Genomic DNA, 22,379 nt, shown 5'->3' with positions numbered 1-22,379 from the left:
CTTATTTGAATGTTACATTTCAAATTGTAATAATAACAATAGGCTCTAAAAAAACAGAAGAAAGAGGAAACCAAACAAATATAGCCTAGTTTCAGACTCAGAGTGAAAAAAGAATTAGACAGGGTTACAAATTCCTAACCTCTTTATAAAACCTTACTCTGACAATTATACAAACTAGGCAAATTTAATCATCGTAATCTTATTTTGTTTTCCCCCGTCTCAAAAGAATAAAGAAAAAAGCTCCAAGTTTGCCACCGTGTAGGCAAACAATGTTGCATTCAGGATGGTTTGCCACCCCCTCTACCTGAATAACCTATACACTGTCATTATAAATGAGCAATTTCCCTTAAACAGACTTTGAAGAGGTGATAACAAGGGGAATTCTGATTTCAGCACAGAAGGCACATGCCAAGCCTCTGATGCAATGTTCAAGTATTGTGAAATCAGGCTCTCGTGATTGAATGATCTCTGATTCATCTGCAAAGGTGTACATACAAAAAGAGATAAATAGCCTTCATTACATTGCTAATAAAAACCAAGGGTCTTAAATAGATTATTATTGGAATGCTTGGAAAGTGATGTGGAAAGTGATGTGATCTTTTGCTTAGATTTCTGTCAGTCTCATTGTGTGCAGCTTGTGATTTCACTACAATAGACAAGCATGGCTCAGAAAAATATTTGTCCTATTATAAAATATTAGTTATCTCATAGGTGAAATGAATCACCCTTTATATTCATAAACAATAACTACTCATCAAGATTATGTACAAAAACCTGTCTGATGTGTTTTATATCCATTGATGAAAACAACTTATGAGTAAAACAATTATGTAAATTTCATGAATCCAGTGCAATCTTTCTCCCAAGGGCAGAAGAGGCGGGTGAAATGGCATTTTCAAGTTATTTTTACTCTTAATATTGAAAACCTTTCTGAACTTCACGTTATATGCATTTTCACATAGATTTGCATGGGAAATCAAGTTTGGGACTGATATGCTACTTTGAAGAGCAAGTATATATATATATATATATATATATATATATATATATATATATATATATATATACAGTACACACACACACACACACACACACACAGAATATATGAATAGTATAATGTATCAGTATAACAGTATAATGAGATTATATGCTTTTTATGATCCGCTTAAAGATAACTGTTTGTATGCCATATACAGTAGTGTAACATATTTATTTGTTTATGGGTCGTGACCTTTGAACTTGTAATGGATTATGTGATGGCCCAGATTTCTTGTAATTTTTCCCCCCATAAAATGTCAAATTAGATGGACCAAAACACACAATCTTTACTTGTTTATTTACTCAATCAATTAAATCAGCTTTTGTAGTGGGCCTATTGAAAAACAAATTTACAGTTTAAACTATAAAACAATAAGAGAGTGCTCACAAAATAATAATCATAAAGAAACACATGATGTAATATCTTTAAGATATATGGATATGTTTACGCATGTCACCTTTACCTAAGTATTCTTTCTAAACATTAGCACAAAGTTGGCAGAAGACACACTAACAACCTGGGAACGCATGCAATGCTGAGACCTTATAGTCTAAAGAGGCAGAAAAAGAATCAGGAAACAGAGAGAGAAACTGTACACTCTACAGGAAGAAAATATGTAGTTTGTCTTTTAGTAGTTTTAAGACATGAGGCACCAGTAATCTTGACTCAGCATGATGCAATAACCCACGCATCCGTGCCGCTGTTTTGGTGGAAACCGTGGGTTTTAGACTAATAAAAAACAACGTTATACATAATAATAAATCATTTTACAGTGAAAGGCACCATGACAAACTCTGTATTTTCGACAAATAAATTCTAGGGCATAAAAGAAGAATATATGAGAGTTGTGGCAAGCCTATGATGACAAGTTGGGAATGTCTTCTGCTGTTTTGAGAGGAAATCTATTGGAAAACACAGCAGAGGCATTATTGCTCACATTGTGGGAAGGGCTCCCTCAGCAAAGCGTTATGAGTAATGCCTGTGGCCAGCCGCAGAGAATGCCACTCTCACACACTGCGATGAGTTAAGGTCGACCTTGCATGGCAGTGATACTTACAGGCATCTGACTGCTACTTTTCACACTAGCATAATTAACCAAGTCTGCACTATTTACCTTAAACTCTCTCTTTCACTCCCACACGCATAAACAAACAAAGCAAAAAGTGTTTATTCCCAGATTTGTATTGTTTAGGGAGCTCAAAGTGGACATGAGAAGGCCAGACGATGAACTCAGAATGTCTGATGGTGGATTTACTGCGGACAGGCCTAATTATCACATATTTTTGCCATCACTTAGTTAAGCAGAGATTCTTTCCATGCCTCCTCCTCTCTTCATTTATTTTTAAGGGGAAGGGTTTCGGGTGAGTCCAAGGACACTGTTTGGAATGCTGGAAGATGTTGCTCAAACGTTTGCATCGCTTTTTTTTATTTTTTTGTGAAGAGGGAACATAAGTATGCAATCAGAGAGGAACGAGCAGACTTTGTTTGACAAAATACAGGATGGTGATGGTTGACACCAGGATACTCTCATCTGGGCTTCAGGATGTGTCCCATAATTCAGTGCAATGATCTGTGCGGCCTCATGCTCGCGGCAAAATGTGAAGCAGAATCAACATGTATGTTTTTTTGTGTTTAATAAATCATATCTGTGCATACATTTTTGAGAAAAGGTGAACAGGATGTTCAGCTCATGGCACTGACAAACACTTGGAAACACAGTTTTGATTTAGTATAGATATGAAGATTGTGAGCATGACTCCCTGAGGAGCCTTTGTTAGAGTATGTCTATGTCACAACACATATGGACACACACATGCTGTTTTTGTTTTATGGAACAAGTGAAAAGGTTTTTTTTTTTTTACAAAAATATTCACATACTTTTGATCTTCGCCTTATAACATGTTCTCAGCGCCCATGTCTAAAGTCATACAATAGATTCACTCTGTGTTCAATAGAAAAAAAATAAAAGAAAAATTAGCTACATTATGCCCTTAATGAGCTATGTTTAAATATACTAGATTTAATAAATTCAGCATACTCAGTTTAATGCCATTTTAGAATGGATCCTCAACATGTCTGAACATGGAAATTGGCAAAAAGAAAAAAAAAAAAAAAAAAAAAAGCCTGAAGGTCTTGCAACATTAGTAGGATGTAATAAAGATTCCTTGAGGCAGACTTGGAATAAGACTACTAATAGAAACGACTTATTAATAGAAACTGTTTATGACATTTTAGAATGAGAATACACAAAGAATTCCTGAAAATGTGTCTGCAAGCAAGTTCAACCAGAGAAATAAAGAAAAGGCTTCTATTTGTGGTCCACAAAGTACTCTTAAGATTTATCGAATCTGATCTGATTCCTTTTTATCCACGTTTCAGTCTAGGCTTCACTGCCCAACCAAAAAAATAAAAAATAAAACTGAAATAAAATACATTAATATGGCACACTGATCAAAATTGAAAATCATATCTTATACTTAACAATTATATGTATATGAATTTATTTTAAAAAGTTATATGTTTATATTATAAAAATGCTAAATGTAAGTGTTTATATTTAATATTTAAATAATAACGACTCAGAGTGCGACTTAAAAATAAATAGAAGAAATAAATGATCAGTTTAATGATTCAAACAAAAAAATAAACAAATTAACAAATTATTGAATATATTTAAAATAGTTTGAATACTTTTTTTAAATGGAGTTAAATATAACAATAAAGCAATAAATTAATAAATAGAGTGACAAATCAAGAGACACTTCAACATTTTTATTTAATTCTTTATTTAATATTTTAACAAAGTCAGCAGTAACAGTATGATGAAAATAATAAGTTATCACACTTATGTAAACCCTGACATTATGAAGGCCACGGTCATTGTTTGTCTCTTCCTCGCTCAAAGAAATTATTAGTGTTTGTCTCCTTTCACATCCCTTCCTGAGTTTGATTTCACGTGTTTGTGTGTATGCGTGTGTGTATGTGTGTGTGTGGGTGGGTTCATGGGATCTTCTCAAAAGCAGGAAATGACTTCATATGCAAGTTGCATGACAATACCCAAACTATGCACAGCCCACGAACACCTGGGCACACCTTTACTTTTACTAAACTGGATACACCCACATAGTCAAACCCAAGTTTATTGCATAAGAATGTATTTATCCAGACATCTGCAACCAAAAGCGTATAGTATGAGGAATAACAGATCCATATTACACCACCATGAGTGGAAATGAAAAGCATGAAAACTCACTTATCATTTCCTAAATTTTGCCAGCTAACAACCACAACACATACTATTATTAGGTCTTTAATTCGTATGATCCTGTTCATTTTAATCAGATGACGCCATTTGACCTGCTGATAAACTACAGGCCTGCATTCTCTCTCAGAGCAGATGGGAAATGACATGAGGAGGGGGAAACAGGGGCTCTGAACAGGGTCAAAGCTGAAAAGGAAAACGGAGTGAAAATAAAGGGAAGGAAAACTTCCTGAGCGTCACGGGCTGCTCCAGTGACGCCTTCTCATTGTTTCTCAAGTGTTTAAAGCAGAAAAGACACAGACTTGAACTTGTCTGTGAACTAACCCTGAAAGCAGCTGATATGTTTATAGTTTCGAGTCTGTGAACCCACTGTCGGATAAACGGATTCCTGTTGCAACATTAACCCATGTGACAGATGCAATATGTGACCATATCTGTCTAGTGTGACACTCCACAGTTCAGTTCAGACAAGTGTGCACACTTTCTTCATGTCAAAAAACAAAAAAACTCTTTCCATTTTGTTAGAAAATGTTCCAGCAAGTCTTCACGTCCACACATCCCCTAATTTACCCCCCTCTCACAATCATCAACACTGACAATTCACTGAGAAACAAGCCGGACACGGCCACAGGCCTAAAAATAAACCTCAACGACTCCCAAAGGATTTCATTGGGTCATCTGCATTATACGAGCTCTCAGTGTCTGTTTATGTGCTCTTAAAAGTAAACACACTTTCCAGAAACAAGTAAAACGTCTGAGTTTAATTCTGTTATTCGTTAAATAATTCACTTGAAACTTTTACTGTGAAAATGATCAAGGGAGACAGAAGGTTCCTTTCATTTTTCCAGAGCTCTGTGGTAGCAACAAGTGGAATTTGCAGCCCCTGAAACAGTTGAGAATAGGTCAGGCTAACCCCATAGCATTGGAAAACACAAATAAAGCATACAAGGGCTTTCCTAGATCTGAAAGTAACACTTCGTTTTGCCCCGGTAGGGTTTTTCTAAGAAGACATGAGTAGTCAGGGCCATGAAAATTCACAAGGTAAGTATTATCTAAGAGCACATCCAGTAATTTAGTATGGCTGCCGGTGATAAGGGCGTGGATTTTTCCTATGTCACGTTGTCTATTCAGATGACTGGGGGATAATGCTCTCCTGACCCCAGCGCTACAGTCTGCTCCACGTATCACTTTCTCTCTGTCTCTTTCTTTTATGATCCGTGTCTTTGTGTGTTATTGTCTTTCTTTTTTTTCTCGTACAAATACGAATGTTCTTCCACTCTTTCTCTCTACAGCCAAATAGCAGAGTGTATCAATCGCTTGCCGTCTACAATTCCTACTTTGTCTGTACAGAGCAAAAGAATATGAAAAGGATCCATTCTTTTGTGAATGTTCTGCTTGCCTAGTATGCTGGATGTCAGCAGTTTAGTTCTTTTTTTCTATTTATGGTTTACTTTTATTTATTTACAGTGGACTCAACACTTAAAATTGCATTGATTTTATTACATTAGATAACATAACTAATGCTTTTATTATCTATCTATCTATCTATCTATCTATCTATCTATCTATCTATCTATCTATCTATCTATCTATCTATCTATCTATCTATCGTAAAAACATATCAAACATTAGAAATTGGAAAAATATTGCATATATTATCTAGTAAATATAGGAGATATACATTCTAAAAATTATTACAAAAACAAATAAACAAAAAGATTTAATGTTCCTATGATGTTTTAATATTGTTTTGTTTGCATATATATATATATATATATATATATATATATATATATATATATATATATATATATATATATATATATATATATATATATATATATATATACATATATTGCCTCATATAGATAAAATAAATGGTAATCTCACTCTTGATATAGGTCAATACGTCATTTCTATATAGGTTTGAACTGTACATGTGACAGGAAGAAGAAAACAGTAAATTGCTAACAGAATATTGTGATAATATTATATATATTTAATATTATTAACTATAAATTGTGTATATTTGAAAAATACAAGCATTAGCAAGACAATTTTATTCCACAAGTGTTTACAATGTCATTACAACCATATAATCAGTTATTTCAGATGTGGTGAAAATTATTTCCAGTGATGCATCTTTTGTATATACAGTATACAATATTGTTACTATTTAAATGAACTAAATATAAACTTTATAAACTAAATAAAGTTTGAAAATGTGCTTTATTCTTAAAGGTCACAAGTCCAAAAGTGCTTGTATTTGAAAAATGCCATCGAACATAATATTTTTTTTGTTGTTGACCCTATGAAAAGTGCTATAAATGCAATTTATTATGTTTTATTACTCCAACAACATCCATACATTAGGTATAGCTTAAGCAGCTCTCAGTCGCTTGTGATGAGAATAGATATTCATTCAGCAAAGACTGAGTAATATTTCTTCAGATATGCGAGGAATCTTTAGCAGTTCCAGATGTGGAATATCTGCCTGTAATATAGCTTTCAGAAGGACTCCTGCCTAAAAGAGTTTTTATTTAGTTAATATGATTAAATGTTTGCAAATCTGAGTCTAAAGCATCAGAAAAGCTACATAATATACAGATGATACCCATGAAAGCATGTCCACTGTTAACAACATAGAATGAGATTTATAAATGAACTGAAAGTCAGTGAACTAGTGACTCTCTAAACTAATTAACTCAGAAAGTTGGCTCATTATGCAGTTTGTGCAAGACTGAAGCAGGTGGTGTGTTTAGAGTGTGTATGCAGTGGTGTGTGTGACTCACAGGCCTGAATCACTGCCGAAGGCCTCCTCGTTAGCCTTGACCCCTGCGCTCCCTCCCGCCCTCCCTCTGTTCTTTCTCCCTTTTGTGTGTGTGTGTGTGTGTGTGTTTGTGAGCTAGTGAATGTCTGCCCTCCCTGGGGGCTAAAGACTGAGACCAGGTCTTTAATGAGACATGGGTCACTATGCCCAGTCGACCTCAAGTTACACACACACACACACACACACAGAGAGAGAGAATAGGCCTATGGATTGGGTAGCTTGCGTGGGTGGGTGAAAATGATGAGGTGAGGTGAATGAGAGATATCCTTATAAAACATACTGAGGTAGTACTGTGGTAAGGATGGTATCAAATGGTAATACCATGCATCCTTGAACCATGGCATCATCAGTATTAACATGGCACTTCAGATACTACATAATATAAACAAGGTATTCTTTTGTAACTTAAATTAGATTAATGAGAGTCATAAATGCTTAGTATAATGTTTAATTCATTGTTTTCAATAATAGGAACATTAACTATATATATATATATATATATATATATATATATATATATATATATATATATATATATATATATATATATATATATATATATATATATATATATATATATATAGTACAGACCAAAAGTTTGGAAACATTACTATTTTTTATGTTTTTGGAAGAAGTTTCTTCTGCTTATCAAGCCTACATTTATTTCATCAAAAATACAGAAAAAAATGTAATATTGTGATATATTATTACAATTTAAAATAATTGTTTTTAAATTTATTATACTTTAAATTATAATGTATTTATGTGATGCAAAGCTGAATTTTTAGGATCATTATCACATGATCCTTTAGAAATCATTCTAATATGATCATTCATTATCAAATATTTTTTCAGAACATGTGATACTTTTTTAGGATACTTTGATGAATAAAAAAAAAAATAAATAAATAAAAAGAAGCTATGTTTTAAAATATAAATATTTTGTAATAATATACACTACTGGTCAGTAATTTGGGTCAGTAATTTTTTTTCTTTCTTTTTATTTTAATAAAACCAATACTTTTATTCGGCAAGGATGTGTTAAATCGATAAAAATTGATAGTAAAGAAAATATATTATATAATATATTACATAATATATATATATATATATATATATATATATATATATATATATATATATATATATATATATATATATATATATATATATTTATTTATTTTTATAAATGCAGTTCTTTTTTACCTTTTATTCATCAAATATATTAGACAGCAGAACTGTTTCCAACACTCATAATAAATCAGAATATTAGAATGATTTCTAAATGATCATGTGATAGACTGGATGTTACATGTGACACTGAAAGTGGGAGTAATGATGCAGAAAATTCGGCTTTGCATCACAGGAATACATTTTTTTTTTAAGTATATTCAAATAGAAAACTATTATTTTAAGTTGTAATAATATTGTAGTAATTAATTGGGCTGTTCCCCTTTAAGAAAACATTGCCCATAATGTTATTCAAATTTAGAGCGCTAAGAAGTGAATTTAGTAGAGTTCATTTTTGCTTGTTTGATGAAGGAGACACTACATATTCAATATCATCCAAAAGTTTTGGGGTAAGACTAGAGTATTATCACAGTAATTCTTTCAAACATTGTCATAGTAATGTTCAAGAAACATTTCATACTTTTGATAGTATTATCATATTTGATATAAACAATGATAAAGGATAATTTCCATATTCATGTACCATAGTATTTATATGGATTCTTCTAAGAATACCATATTATTATCATAATGTACAAAATAAGTGCAGCTCCATAGTCCTGGGTAGTTAGTTAGTTAGATAGAACAGGTGGGTGGGTTTATGGTGAGTAACAGGAAATGAGAATACAAAATGATGTCAAGAACCAGGGTGGAGGGCTCCAAACAAGAGAAGTAAACAGCAGATGAGAGGATGTTTATGAGTGTGTGTGTGTGTGTGTGTGTGTGACATCATTAGGTTGACTGTTGATCTGGGCATGAATTACATGTATGGGTGGAGGCATTGTTTTTCAACTCTCAAACACAGAAATGTGGCCTGATCAGTCACCTGATGCTGACACACACACACACACACACACACACACACGGACACACACACACACACTACCTCTCTCTCTTTCTTACTTTCTCTTTCACAAACACACACAGAAAGACACTTAAAGGAGCAGTTCCCCCATCAATGATAATCCTGTCATCAGTGACTTATACCTTTTGGATGTTCCAAACCCATAAGACATTCCATTTAAGAATTCAAATAAACCTTATACCTCTATACAATATCCTATTTTGTGCTCCAGACAAGAAATGAAGACATAAAGGGTTGGAACGACATGAGGGTGAGAAAGTTATGAGTTCATTTTCATTTTAGGTGAACCGTCGCTTTAAAAGAAGCCGATTTCAAATGCTCACATTCCATAGAGGCAAATATTCTTAGAAAAAGAAGATCAGCACAGTTTGACACAGATGACTCACAAAAGACACAGAGAAAATAAAAGCAGGAAAAATGAAAGAGTGGATTAGACAAGAATAAAGGAAAAACAGACGGGGGACTAAATGCCAATGTAAAGAGAGAGCAGGCCTGACGAGCTGAAGAAAGAGGGGAAAAAGGAACGGAATAAATGAGGGAAGGACAGACAGAGACAGTGAGCAAATAAAGATGAAAAAAGCTCTGACAGATACATTGAAGAAAAGAAAATAAGACAGAGAGAGACAGTTGATTCAGACTGTTGTCTGATCCAGTCTAAGGCAGTTGGGCCTTGGCTTCTTACCAGGAGTAAATGTACAGTAATTCAAAGCATGCGACTTGACGCCGGCCGGGGGAGTGTGTGTGTGTATGCGTGTGCGTTTGTCAAACACAACGAGTATACATCTGTCTCTCAAGAAAGACACTAATTCACTCAAACAAACAAGGTCCCTTGTAGGACTGCAGCCATAGACACACGTGATGAAATTATTCACAGCAGAAGATGTGCTCATGGCGAATCTAATCTGATTGCTGTAGTTACTATCCATATAAGACAGTCTGTGTTCCACCTCTCTGCCTGAAGCTTCACCCTCAGAAGTAATGATGCCCATCTAATGTGGCCCGTAATGCTGAGAGATTTACATACATTTCAGCCGCAGAAAAAATAATAACAGGGTGGAATGTAATACAGATAGTTCTGACTCCAACAATCTGATTGGATGATGCTAATTTTATACAGTTGTGAATGCACATTTTGCAATATATTAGTACCTACATATTCAGGTCAAAAATCCAAAAAAAAAAAAAATATATATATATAAAATTAATGTTTTAATTATAATGTTACGCGCACACACACCCACACACACACACAAAATCACATCTCATTGAGTAAACTCAAAATTTACATGTAAACTATAGTATATAGACTATATAAATGCATATTCAAATGTATATTCAAAATGATTAAAAAGTAAATACTAAATCATATAGTTAAATATGTTATAGTATATATATATATATATATATATATATATATATATATATATATATATATATATATATATATATATATAATTTTTATTTTCTTTGGATTTTGGACCTAATATATATATTAGACAATTTCTTACAAAATAACATTTACATAATTTACATACTTTACATTACATATTTAAATATATTACTTTATAAAAACAATTGTTTATGTTTAAATAAAGCAATATAGGGAAAGTAAGAACAACCGTTTCAATTTTTTTTTTTACGTCACTGTGTACCACTGATACTGGCATTTGAATCTTACTCCAAGTTATATCAACAAATATCACTGCATTACCATGCCTTATAACCAAGGCAATATCATAGAAGCTTTTTGTATGTAGGATTTTTTCCAAAAGAGAAAAAAGCAGCCTGCCTGCTCAGACTGTGACATGTAGTTCTAGCAAAGCTATTGGTTGTCGATTCTTAAGTTCCATTATTTCATTGTTCCAAGTTCACACATTTTCATAAAGTTCACCGTGATGGAGTAGGATTCATAAAGACATTCCTCTGGGTTACATTTCAGCATTAAGTCTGCTGCAGACAATATTCCATATCTTCAGCAATGAACTCATGGAAGAGTGCACAGCAGGGCTGAAATGGAAAAGCCAGCCATGAGAAAGAGCGCAAGAGAGATGGGAGGGGGTTTGGGGAGCAAAGTTGAGGATCTAGATATCACGAAAGAAACAGTAAACACTTCCTGCATTGCTCCCTGCAGAAACAGAGCAATCACACACTGTATTTTACTGTAGTTTTGTTGTAGGATTGCAGAACCAGAGACAGAGAATTTTACACAATTTTTTTGTTGCAAAAAGTCTGCTAAATTTATGTGTAACATAAAACATAATTGCACATGATATACAGGCTATATATAAGTATACAGTATGTGTATATGTATGTATACAGTGCCATGAAAAGGTGCCCCCTTCCTGTTTTTATTATTATTATTATTATTATTATTATTGCATATTGTCACACTTAAAAGATTTAGATCATCAAAACATTTTAATATTGCACAAAGATAATGCAAGTAAGTACAAAATGCATTTTTTAAATGATTATTTCATGTATTAAGGGAAAAAAAGCTGTTCAAACCTACCTGGTCCTATGTGAAAAATGAATTCCCCATTTCTGTTAAATCATAAAATGACTGTGATTAACCACATTATTTTAGAAAGCTGAGTTAAATTTCACTAGCCACACCCAGGCCAGTTTACTGCCAGACTTGTTGAATCAAGAAATCACTTAGAACAATAGAACCTGTCTGACAAAGTGATGTGCTTATGCTTAAAGAGCAACATATCAGGCCCCCATCTAAAAAATTCAGGAACAGATGAGAAACAAAATAGTTGACATGTATCAGTCTGGAAAGGATTATAAAGCCATTTCTAAGGCTTTGGGACTCCAGTGAACCACGGTCAGAACCATTATACACAAATGGAGAAAACTTGGAACAGTGGTGAACCTTCCCAGGAGTGGCCGGCCTATCAAAATTACTCCAAGAGCGCAACGACAACTCATCCAGGAGAACATAAAAGAACCCAGAACAACATATAAAGAACTGCAGGCCCCACTTGCCTCAATTAAGGTCAGTGTTCAAGATTCAAGAGACTGGGCAAAAACTGCATCCATGGGAGAGTTCCAAGAAAAAAAGTCATTACTGACCAAAAAGAACACAAAGGCTCATTGCATATTTGCCAAACATATCTTGATTATCCCCAAGACTTTTGGGCAAATATTCTGTGGACTGATATGACAAAAGTTGACCTTTTTGTAAGGTGTGTGTCCCTTTACATTTGGGGTAAATCCAACACAGCATTTCATAAAAAGAACACCATAACAGTCAAACATGGTGGTGGTAGTGTGATGGTCTGGGGCTGCTTTGCCGCTTCAGGATCTGGATGACTTGCCAAAATTGATGGAACCATGAATTCTGCACTCTATCAGAAAATCCTGAAGAAGAATGTCGGGCCGTTATTTTGTGACCTCAAGCTCAAGCGCACTTGGGTTATGCAGCAGGACAATGATCCCAAACACACCAGCAAGTCCACTTCTGAATGGCTGAAGAAAAACATAATTAAGGTTTTGAAGTGGCTAAGTCAGAGTTCGGATTAAAATCTGATCGAGATGCTATGACATGATCTGAAACAGTCCTTTCATGCCCGAAAACCCTCTGATGTGTCTGAATTAAAACAATTCTGCAAAGAAGAGTGGGCCAAAATTCTTCCACAGCGATGTGAAAGACTCGTTGCCAGTTATTGCAAAACATTTGATTGCAGTTGTTGCTGCAAAGGGTGGCACAACCAGTTATTAGATTTTGAGGGCAATTACTTTTTCATGTAGTGCCATTTTGTATTTACTCAGGTTATCTTTGTGTAATATTAAAATTAGTTTGATGATCTGAATTATTCAAGTGTGACATATGCAAAAACAAACAAACAAAAAATAAAACAGTGTCTGTGTATACACATTTAAAAATATATATTTTAGTACACACACATACTCTGAAAATATGCTGGGTTGTTTCAACCCAAAGTTGAGTCTAATATGGACTAATCTGACTTCTTTGGTTAAAAATGTAATGTACAAATTGAACCCATCAGTTGGATTAGTCCATATTTGACCCAAAGTTGAGTATGGGTAAATTATAGAGTATTAACTACATACAAAAAATGATATTATAAAAACGGGATTTTCACTGAAAATTATATTTATTATCATTTATAGAAATGATACCAAAAATTAACCTTTTTATACAGTATTTTACATTAAAACAATATGTAATGTCCCATTAAATCAAATATTACTTTTTACAAAGGTAACTTACAGCTAAACAATAAACTGTGTTTTCTGATGGACTACTCTATATTAATTATATTCATTTTACATTATATAAATTCCTTTGATATATATATATATATATATATATATATATATATATATATATATATATATATATATATATATATATATATATATATATATATATATATAAAATATACTGTAAAACCACATGCTCATTCCATTAATCGTAATATACTTTTCCACCAAGGTAACTTACAACTTACCAATAAACATTGTTTACTGCCGCATTTTTACACGACTTTCCCTGAGTGCATTGTACAAGCAACTGCATCAGAATCCCTGATGGCCTCCTTACAAAAACAAAAGTGATAAAACAGAAAGAAAGAGAGAGCGTGTGCTTGTCTCCAGGTTACAAAGGAAGTAAACTGCAAAACAAGACAGTGAGCAACAATTCAGACCTTTTTCGAAAGGTCTTCCCTCATGAGCTTCACATGACTCCACTTTACCCAGCTCCTCTTTTTGTCTCTCGCTTTCTTTCACTACACAAAGCATACTTGAGTGTTATCTAGTTATCTCTCGCACTCAAAATTTCTGTACAGTTATACAGTTAGCTGTGACCTTTCTGGCTCGGTGCACTGCTCTCCCTTTCTCTCTTTCTTCGTCTATCTCTTCTCTCCCTCTCCCTCCTTCTTCTCTCCGGCACACAGGCTCCCTGTGTGTTCTGGACTCAATGGCATGCAAATGGAGTGGGTGTTTGGGAGGCCTTTCATCCGGCCCTGAGAGAGTGAGTAAGAGAGAGAGAAGAAGAAAAAAGGGAAAGAGACAGTCATCTTTTATCCATCTGAGTGAGAACAGTTGTCCCAGCAGTTAGGCGGTGAGAAAAAGCAGGGTGGAGGTTGCCCTGTAGAGTTTGACATCTGGTGGACATGCTGTGTTCATTCGAGTCGCAGGCTCATTTGCCCCTGTGAACAGCAGGGACAAAGCGGCCCACTCACACAACACCGCGAACACAGTAAAACCTTCATTTAACGAACAAAAAAATGATGAGAGTGCACAAAAATGCCTGTATAATTCATCACTTGCAACCTCGGGTAAGGCTTAAAGGGATACAACCGATACATTAAAACAGAGTTGCTAGTTTTCTAATTACTGACTTGCACCGTGCAGTGGATATGTTTGCGGTTTCACAAACTAAAACGTCCTGAAAGCGCCCGAGGCCTTGCGTAAATTATTCCCCCGTCGTGTCTTGTGACTTGATCCATATCTGATTTGGGCTCCTCGGAGCACAAAAGGAAGGGGGAAGTTTTTCATCCGGACCTATGCAGTTCCCTCTTCTGGGAAGATATAAACTTTACAGGAGCCATCAGTTTGAACAGTAATGCATTTTAAATTGAAGTGTAAATACTTTAGGGGACTGGCAATGGTGTAGGAATTATAAGGGAATGGTGACAGAGATGTTTGCATAAAGCAGTCATCGCCTCACACACACACACACACACACACACAAGCCCTGTGTTATCCAGAGATCTGGATTGTTTAGTTAAGTCTCCGAGTGGGAGTGTGAAGCTCCAGGGAAGTGTGCAGGTTCGGTGAGTGTCAGAGGCCCGGGCTGGAGATGTCGGCACTGGATGAGGTCTGTGACATCTGGAATGGCATCCTTCCTTAATGTAAACAGCATTGTGTTCTTGCTTCAAAACACCATTGAGTGGGTGCATTTCAAGTGTAAAGTACTGGAAAAAAAACATTTTATATAAACAAAGAAACCAAAGAGATCAATAAATTATACTTTTCTGAATCGGAAGAGAGTTTTGTGCTTTATGCAGAACTTTAAACTGAAAAACAAACTAGTAGAAGTAAAAATGGTAAAATCTCCAGTAATCTGACTTGAAACTAGCGGTTCTCAACCAGAGGTCTGTGGTCCACGAGGGTTAGTTCAACCAAAAATGAAAACACAAATATAATGTACAATAATACCATCTTTTAACTCTATGGATGTTTTGATACATTTTATGAATACACATTTATTGTATTAGGTGGAAATGTTTAATAAAATAATTTGTTAAAATCTGTATTCTTAATACTTATCCAGTAAACCACGAACAGCTGGCAAAGTCATGGTTCTTTTGAACACTGTTGTGGTCAATGTCTTTACAGTCTAAAAGGCTGAGAGTGCTGTAGAAGAGAAATGGGGGAAAGCAAGTTATCTGTCGCCCTCTGCTGTTAATAATCACTTACTGCAGAGCTACATAACACACAGGCCATGATTAAAGTACTAGCAATACTGCAGTGGATACAGTTTCCTATCATTTAAAATCGCTTGAAAAATAAATTGTGAACAGATAAAAATTGCAAACAACAGTATGCTATGAATATTTGTCGTATTATACTATTCATAAAAATAAAAATTGAAATTTTACATTTTTAATCAATTTTTGTGCATTAGCAAAAAAAGAGCTATGTTAGATTTATTCTAGCTGTTTATTCCAGGAGGATCAATTTTCTTGCTACTAATAGCAATTTTTTTTTTTTTATAGAGGCACCGGTCTCAGTTTCTGGCACTTAAATAATTTAAGGAAGGAATAAATAAATAAATAAAATAATGATACAAAAAATGTATGTGAATGTGTTGGCTGCTCAGCTCCTATAAACATTATGGGATAAGAAAGTGTTCATTATCAGCATACCTACTGTATACAGTACAATCAGAACAAATGCAATTTGTATTATAAAATTACATTATATAGGAGTAATAATTATATTTTTTTATTTCCACTGCCAGTAAATACATCATTTATTCAAATTAAGCTGGCACTAGCACGATATTTCCCGAAATAACTGATATTTTCCCTTTTTTTTTGATGGATAGCCTTTCAGAAGCCAACAAATACCATCACACACAAATGTACCCAAATAAAATAAATCTTTCAGAATGTCTGTCTTTCTCTTTCTCTCAGACGCTCTACATGCCAAACACCCGAGGGCTCTCTGTTCCACAGTCAACGTTTATAACAGTCTTTACTGTAACTGTACTGTTTACACACACTCAGATATGCATGTCAATTTCTGTCATTAAAACTGGCATCACTTACATTCCTTTGCTTGTTCCTCACCTTTTTTGTTTCTTATCCTCTACCCATTCTTTCCTTTCTCATCTTCTCCACTTTCCTTTCCGTCTTGTTCCTTATCGCTCTCTTTCCCATTTGTTACTCTTTTTTCCTCTCCTCGTTCCTCTATTCTCTATTTTCTTTTTTCTTATCTTGTTTTCTACCTTCCCTTTCTTTCTTTCTTTCTTTCTTTCTTTCTTTCTTTCTTTCTTTCTTTCTTTCTTTCTTTCTTTCTTTCTCCTCTCCGCTGCCCATTTCTTCTTCTTTCCTTTCCCTATTTCCTCTACTTTACATATTTCCTCTTATTTTCCCTCTCCCATTTCTTCTTTTTTTCTAATTTCCCATTTCCTCTCCTTCCCTTTCATATTTCCTCTTCTTTTCCCTCTCCCATTTCTTCTTTTTTTTCTAATTTCCCATTTCCTCTCCCTTCTCTTTCATATTTCCTCTTCTCTTTCCCTTCACATCAGTATTTCCTCTTTTTGGCCCCCCTTTCTGTCCCTCTCTATTTCTTTTATGATTTGCTCAAATACTATTTTATAAGTTCCCTTCCAAGTCTCTTCTCACCCTTTTCCTTTCCTCGTGTCTTCTACCACTCTTTAATACTTTCAAATATCTTCCCCTCTTACTTTCCCATCTCTCTTCCTTATTTCATTCTTATTTCTTCCCTTCCCTTTCATTCCCTCCCTAATGTACCTCAGACAGAGCATATATAAGGTTTTGTTAATGATTTCATATATCAAAGAGCACAATCTCTTTTTATAGTCTGATGCAACAGACTATTTCATCACATATTCACACAGCTGTATGATAATCTAGCGTTAGCAACACACTCTCGCACATCTCATCTTTCACAAGTGATGTGTGATACCTGGAATGAGATGCGGTGGATACTGTCTGCTTTATGTTCAGACGTTGGGGGGTTGATTACACATCTATGCATTATTATGCATGTATGCGTGTGCACCTGTCAGCATACTGGAGTTTTCCAGCAGGTGAGATGTGTTCAAATGCTTTTTCAGTCATCATTGATCCCATCCGGTCAATATGAGGTCACAAACTGATGTATGTAGAGGAAAAATAAAGCAACGGTGTGTGTGTGTGTGTGTGTGTGTGTGGGGGGGGGGGGGGGGGTTAAGTGTGTGTTCTCTACATTCAGATCAAACCACCAGAGGTTCCTGTCAAATTATGTTTGATGGATTTTTACTAGGTTTTCCAATCCATTTTACACACAGCTGTCCATCATTTGTCATTTTGAGAAACAGCTGACAGAGAAGGATTCTAACCAATCAGCAGTCAGCTTGGCAACATAAACAAAAATGACAATTATGTCTTCATTTTCTCGCCCTCTTCTGTTCCATACTCATTTCTGCCAGTTTCTTTCTTTTGAAGAATAAACCAAATTTTAATGAATGCACTGGCCACTCTTATTTTCAGTTGTGGATTGAAGATTTCAAGCCATAAATTGGACACTAAATGATAAAAAAAATCAGTCTGTTTCTAAATTAAAAAAAGCTGTCATATGGCTTTAGAAGTCTTGAGATATAGTGATGAGTTACACGAAGCATTTCTAGGCTATTTTCTTTAGCTGAACCGTCACTTTAAATTTTTTATGATATTCCTTACCTCAAATCAAACTTTCTCAGTAAGCATGATCATTTTCTGCTTTCTTTTATATTCCCTCCTTCAGACGAAAAAATAACAACAATAATAATTATATATTTCGATAGGCTGCAAAAGTAAATGTATAACAATGTTTTGTTTTGGTTATCTTCGAGTACATCTTTCAGCTTACACTGGTTGCTATCCAACAGGCTTTAATAGTATTCAATAGTACAGATGTTTTTTTTTTTTTCTTTTCGTTTGTCTTAAATCTATTTGCAATCAGAAAGTTACTCAGAAATGCAGACAACCGTTGTGGTTTTCAAACATAAAGACGCAAATGAAAAGTGTCCCACAAAAACGACGACACATTCTTCAACACTCTGAAGCATCGAGGCGGCCCGCTCTGTGGTCGCAAGTCAACATTTAGGCTGTTGTGATTTCTCAGTTGGCCTTTACGGAGACAAACGATCGCGAAAGCATACCCACAATCTTTAGCTGCAAATTTTCATCAGACAGGCTTAGTGTATAAGTCAGTTTGTTCTGATGCGTTTAAGGGTATTTGATAGGAATACTGTGTACGTGTGTGAGTTTCGGTGAATCACTGAAGCTTGTCTATTTGGTCACAACCCATCTTTAACACCCTGTTTTGATCAGTCAAGGCGAGGGAGGAGCAAATCGTTGCAACCTCTTAAAGTGCCGCCTCCTCTCTTCCTTCGTCGTACCCTCTTATCTCCGATAAGGACAGTGTTTTAGTCTTCATTTCCAATGAAACTGTTTTAGGTGTGGTTGGCGTCGAGCTCCTCACTGCTGCGGTTCATGGTGGAGTCGCTGGAGGGGATGGTTTTGCTGATGCGGTCCAGAGTGTCAGCGCTGGTGGAGTGTTTAGACTGAACTTTGCCGATTTCTTCTAGAGCGCTGGCCAAAGAGTCCAGATCACCTCGTTCCTGATGCTGAGCTTCCCATAAACTCAGAATGACAGCGGACGGGCTTGTCTGACGCGCAAAATACCCCAGGTTTCTGTATGGGAGAAAAAGACAAAGGGCAAACTTGGATTAACAGCACAATCTGACCAGAACCAAATTATAATTGCATCAACTGAATAAAAAAAAAAATGACTAAACAAGCAGGGACAAATGTCAAATGATAACTTTTAAATATTTGAGACTTGTGCATGGTGAGGAGGCGAAGTGAAATGCTAATGAAATTGTGTTTGTGAAACAATTTAAGTATACTTTAACTGGTATTGTATAAATTGTTAAGTTTATTACTGGTCCAACCGATTACATATTCATGTCGTGTGAAATCGAAGACAACAGAAAATACCAGTAAAACATTATAAGAAGGTTACAATTTTAACATTATTGTAACTATTTAGGTGTCATTGTTACATTTGTTACATGTACCGTATTTTCCGGACTATAAGTCGCATTATTTTCATAGTTTGGCTGGTCCTGCGACTTATGGTCAGGTGCGACTTATTTAATCAAAATTAATTTGACATGAACCAAGAGAAATGAACCAAGAGAAAACATTACTGTCTCCAGCCGCGAGAGGGCGCTGTAATTCTGCTCATTGCTCCTGTAGTCTACAATGAGCAGCGTAGAGCGCCCTCTCGCGGCTGTAGACGGTAATGTTTTCTCTTGGTGCTAAATTAATGCGACTAATAGTCCAGTGCGACTTATATATGTTTTTTTCCTCATCATGACGTATTTTTGAACTGATGCGACTTATAATTAGGTGCGACTTATAGTCCAAAAAATACGGTACTTACTATTATAAAAACAATAAATTACGCTTTATTAAATGCAGGCAACCCTAAGCCAAACACTAGTCCTAACCCTAAACATATAGTTAATTAATATTAATCAGTACTTAACAAGGACACCTTAAAATAAAGTGTAACCAACATACAATGCATTAGGTATCATGATCCAACACTGAACAATATTTACAGCATTTATTAATCTAAATTCATAATAATTTCTGCACATGCTAATGCATGTTTAAATTTTAAGTGAAAATGATAAAAGTATAAATGAACAAAAGTTAACGCATCATGAATTAACATTTGAACAGTATATTTAAAAATATGGTAAATTTACAAAAACAAAATTTATATATGTATATATAAAATCATTAACCTAGATAGCCAAATCTTTGAAAAAAATCTTTCAGTTTTTATTTTAAATTCGCATTGAGCTAACCCACAAGTTTGGCTAGATAAATGCATATTATTCCGCCGAGACACTGAATTATTACACTCTATTGCAAGGATTCTCAGTCTGCATAACTTTCAATTTAATAATGTTATCCTGTAATGCATGTATGCCCCAACAACATATCAAAATGGCTAAATTAGTTTATAAAAGCGAGAAGGATATTAAAGAAGTTTTGCTGGAAGAAAATCAACCCATCTTTGAGACATAATTGAATCACAGAAGTGGAAAGCACACAGTTCTGCAGGTGTGCGTCTTAAAGAAGCAGACGTCTGCCTCAACTTTTTATTGCAGCTGGGTTTCATCTCACTTCCTGTTGACCTTGTGCTGACCTTGAAGTTATTTTAGAAAACAATAGTCACATTTTCCAGTGAAGTCAAAACACAAATCATTAATCTGCATGCAAGCAGGTTATAATGGATAAAACTGGTGATATTGCTGGTTAAAAAAAAAACAAAACTATTTTTTCTTTGAGTATCCGGACTCCAGAAGGGGGCAGTGCTGCGCTACAACTCCTGCCCCACAGCTCTCTGGGTAATTGCCCTCTGCGCTGTTTAGACGAGCTTGCACATCCTCAGAAGGTAATTGCAGGAATCCGCTTAACAAGGAGGAGACATTCTCATTACACACTGCCTGGGGCTCTGACCAGCTAGAAAATTCCCCTAAATCCTTCTGTCCGACTCTCCCGGCCTCATTTCAAAAACAACTCTGTCTTTTATCCCTGGTGAAAATATTACAAAAGTAAACCCATATTACGAATGAAAGTTATATTCATCCACCGCTGCAGTGAAGCGAATAAACATGCGACAGATTTTAAACTCAAAACCTCTTGGACATTTTGATCGTAGGGTCTGTTCGTGGAATGTTTTTGTTAAGCGTTTGTGAAATAACCATGGGAAATGAAATAAAAACAGGCAGCTAGTAAATTAAACTGTTGTTAAAAGTTGCTAGCTGGGCAGAAGATCAATGATGTTTTTGTGAAAGTGAAAGAGCATTCATTCATGTTACACATAAATGAAATAAAAATGGTTTTGAAAGGGAGAGTTCACTCAAAGAAAATTCGTTCACTTTTAGAAAAATAATTTAACACAGAATTCTAATAAGCTGATCTAAAGCTCAAAACATTTCTTTTTATTATCATTATTTTTGTGCAATCCGTGAAGCAATGTATTCAGGATTCTATGACGAATGGAAAGTTCAAATGAACAGCATTTATTTAAAACTTTTTTATGCAACAATGTAAAAGTCTTAACTACCACGTTTGATAAATTGAATGCATTCTTGCTGTATAAAAGTATTCATTTCTTTAAAAGAGAAATGTTAGGGTCACTCTCTCTGTCTCTCTCTCTCTCTCTCTCTCTATATATATATATATTCAAACAAAAATGACAAAAATATAGCCCTCTGCTATCAGTCTCGGATTCAAATATGGCACTGTTAGATGAAAGCACGTCCGGTTTGAATGGCATGAGGGTGAGTAAATAATGAAAAAATTAGCAGTTTTAGGATGAACGGTCACTTAAGGGCGAGTATAACTGTGTTCATGTATTGTCATAGATGAGAGGTGTGTTCTCCTGGAACTGGCGGTTGGAGGATGCATGAGTTCGATCTCATTAAAACCCCATAGTTACTGCCTGTGGCTTTGCCGAAGGTTAACGCGACCATGTGCTAGAAGAATATGTAGTAAATTAGACGCGAGGGAGTCCATATGTTTGTATTGAAGCATGTATGTCATCCTTCTGTATATTTGCTTATGGACAAAGCATGTCTGCTGTGTTTTTGCATATATTTCTCACCTGTCTATATGCAGTTTCTGCGCTAAGAGCTGCCAGTCTTTGCCCTTGGCATTCGCTGTGTCGAAGGTGGCGCAGATTCGCTGGCGAATGGACAGGGGGATTTTGAAGGCCCTGGACCCTGTTTGAGAGGTGATGGTACAGTCTGATTGTGTGAAGAACGGCACTGTGTCTTTTTCATTCTGGAGGAAAAAAAGTATCACAATGATATATAAGAGGA

At 35.1% G+C, this 22,379-nt stretch overlaps 1 protein-coding gene across 3 annotated transcripts in view; it reads right to left on the bottom strand.

Annotated features, from left to right (window-relative positions):
- Positions 1-17,672: 17,672 nt before the first annotated feature.
- The window catches only part of unc5da (unc-5 netrin receptor Da), a 179,954-nt gene continuing 175,247 nt past the window's right edge, over positions 17,673-22,379 (bottom strand). For all 3 annotated transcript variants that reach the window (XM_026196317.1, XM_026196318.1, XM_026196319.1), the window contains 2 exons: positions 22,163-22,341; positions 17,673-19,167 (listed from right to left, as the gene is read on the bottom strand). In XM_026196317.1, coding sequence (XP_026052102.1) covers positions 18,927-19,167; positions 22,163-22,341 — 420 coding nt within the window. In that variant the 3' untranslated portion in view covers positions 17,673-18,926. The remainder of the gene's footprint in view (positions 19,168-22,162; positions 22,342-22,379) is intronic.

The sequence above is a fragment of the Carassius auratus genome, chromosome 21, assembly GCF_003368295.1.
Source record: "Carassius auratus strain Wakin chromosome 21, ASM336829v1, whole genome shotgun sequence".
NCBI lineage: Eukaryota > Metazoa > Chordata > Actinopteri > Cypriniformes > Cyprinidae > Carassius > Carassius auratus.
Note: the sequence above shows the minus strand (reverse complement) of the source record. Positions and strands in the feature narration are given on the sequence as shown.